The sequence below is a fragment of the Octopus bimaculoides genome, chromosome 13 (assembly GCF_046866305.1).
Source record: "Octopus bimaculoides isolate indiv1 chromosome 13, ASM4686630v1, whole genome shotgun sequence".
Classification (NCBI taxonomy): domain Eukaryota; kingdom Metazoa; phylum Mollusca; class Cephalopoda; order Octopoda; family Octopodidae; genus Octopus; species Octopus bimaculoides.
In genome coordinates, this window is record NC_142940.1 from 65579691 (window position 1) to 65584690 (window position 5000).

A 5000-nucleotide genomic window follows, 5' to 3' on the forward strand; every position below is an offset into this window, starting at 1 on the left:
TCAATAGAACTGATTTTTATTTTAAGTGTCTCTTTAGATGTATATTGAAAAAGATTAATTACAAATGCTAATTATAGAGAGGAGCCATCCGCATGTAAAATACAATTAGAATTAACTTTTTTTAATAAAGTGATGCTCAGTTCATTAAAAAAGAAAATTAGATTAAAAGCATAATTAGTCATAAGTATGCGGTGAGGAAAAGAGAATATTAACTTATTGACGAGAAACATAATTATTGCTGCGGTTTAACGTGCACTCCAAGTTCTCAGTACATTTATGATTTTGTCGAAAATAATGAAGAAATAGGAGATTCGATATCGGAATTTCATAGCCTGTGTTGACATATTGTGAATAAATAGCAGCCAAATTTACTCCAAACAACACCTATTTTAAATACAGAAAAATATTTGAAACAATATAGTCTTAGATAACTCTAAAATGCTGGGATTGTCACAGTTGGGATATTTTTTATTATCGGTTTGCACAAACAAAAATAATAATCGATACCTAAACAACCGCACTGATGGCATAATCAACAACGCAGATATGGTCCTTATCTGTTTCATTTCGTCTTCTACAAAAGTGTTTACTTCTTGTCACCATTACATGGAACGTCTGTTGGAAAACTGACCCCAGTTCAATATGGCACTAAAACTACTCATAGAAAACATATTAAAAGCATTTCTTGCTGCGACTAGATTCAATATCACCATTTGACTAGGTACATATAGCGGAGTTCCTTCTGTTGCTTACACATCAGGTAGAGTTCTTAAAAAGATACTTTCCTCAAAAGACATTTTCCTCTGAAAAGACTAACAAGAGCTGTCCTTCCACCTCAGATAAGTAATTACAAAAATAAAATAACAACTATGGTTCCAGTCTGGAATGCTGTGCGGAAAGATTGTTTTTGGTCAAGTCTACTCAGTAAGCGTAGACCAGCAACTAAAGAACAACAAACAGTAAACCCATTACTGTATCAGTGAGGGATCAAGATATTTGTAGTCGCATCATACAGCCTATTATCAGTTACTTAAAAGCTACACAAGCAACCAGTTTTGATATCTATGGCACCTGCGTTACCAGGTGTCATAAGAATTTGTAAGATGGGTACCGGACCAAAGATTTGGAGATCTTTAACAGCCAAATCAACTTCAATACTTAACTGATGTATTCTTTATCAACTCCAAAAGTATGAAATGCTTAACTTCATCTCCATGAGTGCAGAAATGGTTTCACTTTTTGTACAATATTATTGAAAACTAAAAGTACTTACCATCATAAACTGCCAAATATGCGTTTGACATGCATTGAGTTTCTTGTGGAAAATCGGCGTACATGATTTCTAGTCGAATTACTTGGTTCTTAGATGTCGTAAGAAGCCAAGAACAAGATCGCATGCTGCAATGAAAGCAAAAGTGAAATGAATAACAGAAATCCTTTGTTAAGGGATCGACATGTATCTAACGCTAATGAAAGATAATGGAATAACGGATTAAACGAATACATATCACACTCCTGTCCTCTTTCTTACTCTGTTCCACTCTGTCATTCTCTCTTTTAAAACCGCAAAACGTCCTGAATGTCAACTGAAATTACACTTCTTAAATATTCTGTCCATATCAACAGATTTGTATATTTCGATGGTGATGATGATAACAGAAACTATATGGATAGCCATATAAGAAGGTGGTGATGCAAATTTTCATATATATATAGAGAGATATATATCATCAGCAGATGAGATCCAGAGATGCTCAATATAGAAAATACTTTAAGGTGGCGAAGTGGTAAAATCATTAACACGCCAGGCAAAAGGCTTTGCGGTATTTCATCCGTTTTCATATTCTGAGTCCAGATTCTCCACCGAGGTCTACTTCGCCTTTCATCCTTTCGCGGTCGATAAAATAAGTACGAGCTGAGCCCTACCGTCAACGTAATCGACTAACTCGCTCCCTCAGAATTGCTAGCCTTGTGCCAAAATTTGAAACCAATATAGAAAACACTTGGCGCTAGATATACGAAACATACAAACATATATATACATGTAAATGGAGAGAAAACAAAGATTGAAAGTATTCAGGCGACGAAGTTTCATGTATAAAATTAAGGGGAGAAGGTAAAGTATCAGAGGTTCAAGAGCTGTTTCTGAGGGCTCAGAATTACCTCATAATGTTGGTAGATGTAGTTTGCATAAAGGGAAAGACATGTAGCCAGTAGTGGAAGCATATAAACATTAAGTAAGTCCGACCTCCGTTTTCAAGGTAGAGGGATATCAAACGTTCAAATCATACTGCAGAGAAATTTAAAGGTAGAAAGAGTGAAGAGGAAGGCCAACAGAAGTAAGTGGAGGAAGGAATTAGGCGGCTGGATGTAGTTGTGGGTGGTGTTGAAGCAAGGAATGACAAGAAGAGATAGTCAGAGGAAGAAAAGAGAGGGATGAGTGATCAGTGAATTGAGAGAAGAAGTAGAATTGGAGAGTCGGAAGATGAGTGAGAAGGGGTAGGATGGATAGTATTTTGAAGTGTGGTCATTATTATTGGGTTTGATAACAGATGTTAATAGTTGGGGATGGGGCCACTAAAGAGCTGAGAAAGGGAGATTGGTGTATGTATGTATATATATATATATATATATATATATATATATATATATATATATATATATAGTTTGTATCCAGTTAAAAGAAGAAAAGAAAAGAATAAGGAAGTTAACAATTATTTATTATTAACGAATTGGTCATTTTCGCTTCTTATAGCCGTTTCAATTAATACTCAATAATTTAATTACAAAGTAAATTACATTAAATTTGCATTTATGTGACATGAGTATAATTTCATCAGAGGAAAAAAAAAAGATGTACCTTAGGATGTTATATGTGGACCTGACAATTCATTTCAGCAGACCATTTCTGCTGAAATGAATTGACAGCTCCAGATATAACCTTCTCAGGTACGTCATCTTTTTTCCCCCTCTGATTAGATTATACTCATGTCACATAGATGCAAATTTAATGTAGAAATTTGTAATTAAATTATTGAGTATTAATTGAAACGGCTATAAGAAGCGGAAATGACCAATTCGTTAATAATAAATAATTGTTAACTTCCTTATCTTTCTTTTAGCTGGATATAAACTATATACTTAATATATACCTATTGTTTTAAGAGGATTTCATTCCCCCAGCAATACTAGGTATTGAACCAGTATTTACTTGGATGCAACCATCCCGGCATACGAGTTTGAAAACGCCGCTATATAAGATAAATTTTAATTTTCTGAGAGATATTTTACATGTTTCGGTTCTTCTTGAAAAAACGAACCTTATCAAAAATATATATTTTGAAAAATTAAGGTTGTGGAGATCAGATCACTGACGATCGTGGAGATCTATCCGCTGTCGGTTGTGGCGTCGAGGTCTTCTACTTACTGACTACAAAAAGCACGCTCCTGTTGGGTTTATGACTGCTGCTTTTATAGGTAGACGACCAACTCTGATTGCCTACAGTTGCTAAAACACAACTGTGCCAATACGTGACCATCAAATAGAGCTTCCTCGACTCACTACATATATATAAATAACAACACAGGAAATTTTAAATATTTTGGTATTATTTATTTACCATTACACGTGTTTCATTTTTTATTCGATATTACTAAGTTATACATGTAAGATAAGCATATAAGGAATTTCTTATTAGACAGAGAAATTGAATAATATTCAAATCAAATAATACAAATATTATTTAATTCCTGTCTGAAGGATTTCTGATAGGAAATTCCTTATATGCTTCTCTTACATGTATAACTTAGTAATATCTATTAGAAAATGAAACACGTGTAATGGTGGATAAATAATGCCAAAAATCTTTAATTTCCTGTGTTTATATACAATAATTTTGCAAATAGTATTTGCATAATTCTCAAAATTAATATATAATTTGAACTAATATAGAGCAACAACTGGGACAACATACTGAATTTACCCTAACTACCTACATCATACGCGTATGTGTGTATGTCTGTGTGTGTATTTGCATGTATGTATGTATGCATGTAAGTATGTATGTATGGAGGCATGCATGTATATGTGTGTGTATGCCGGTGTGTCTCTCTCACTATATATATATATATATATATATATATATATATATATATATATATATAGAGAGAGAGAGAGAGAGAGAGAGAGAGAGAGAAAAAGAGAGAAAGAGAGAGAGAGAGAGAGAAAGAGAGAAAGAGAGAGAGAGAGAGAGAGAGAATATATATATTTATATAGAGCGAAAGATAATGTTGTTCGCTGTTTTAGATGGACTTTCGCTTATCTTCAACAGCTTCTACTGCGCTAATATATCGCTATATATTGTCGTCCACGTGATCTATTCGTCTATGCCTCTGGCATGAAGTATCTCCGCTTCAGTTTGTACGTAGTGTGTGCATGGGTATGCAGGAATGTGTGTGTGTGTGTGTGTGTGTGTGTGTGTGTGTGTGTACACACGCTCACACACGCACAAACACACACATAGATACAGCCCCATATTCGCACGGGCACGGCTGTTGAAGATGTATGAATGTCTGTCGCATTCTCGAACGTCATTATAAGGAAACATTCCCGATTCAACGAATGATGATCTATTACGCCGACGCCTGCCAAAATTATGATCTGCCATCGGTTGTCCGGAGTTATTATAATTGCTTTATTTGACGTCGCTTGAAATTCATGCTTCGTTTAAATATTGTTATCATACGAAATAGGATTAAATAAGTTTTAAATGTTGTCTCCATTCTTCACCATTGGCACATGTATCCATTATGAAGACCGACACTAATTATCTTGTAAGACCGATATGTGTATGTATGTATGTATGTATGTATGTATGTATGTATGTATGTATGTACATACAACTGACCGCAGGAGCAAAACGAATAAATGTGTAAAAGTTGAATAGAACGATTTGGACTAACGTAATTGTTACCTTTATAACCAAAGAAAAATCCCATAC

At 34.4% G+C, this 5000-nt stretch overlaps 1 protein-coding gene across 1 annotated transcript in view; it reads right to left on the minus strand.

Moving 5' to 3' along the window:
- The window catches only part of LOC149132937 (CUB and zona pellucida-like domain-containing protein 1), a 29765-nt gene that overhangs the window by 3783 nt on the left and 20982 nt on the right, over positions 1-5000 (minus strand). Inside the window, exon 5 of the mRNA XM_089361317.1 lies at positions 1274-1398. Within this exon, the coding sequence (XP_089217443.1) occupies positions 1274-1398 (125 nt within the window). The remainder of the gene's footprint in view (positions 1-1273; positions 1399-5000) is intronic.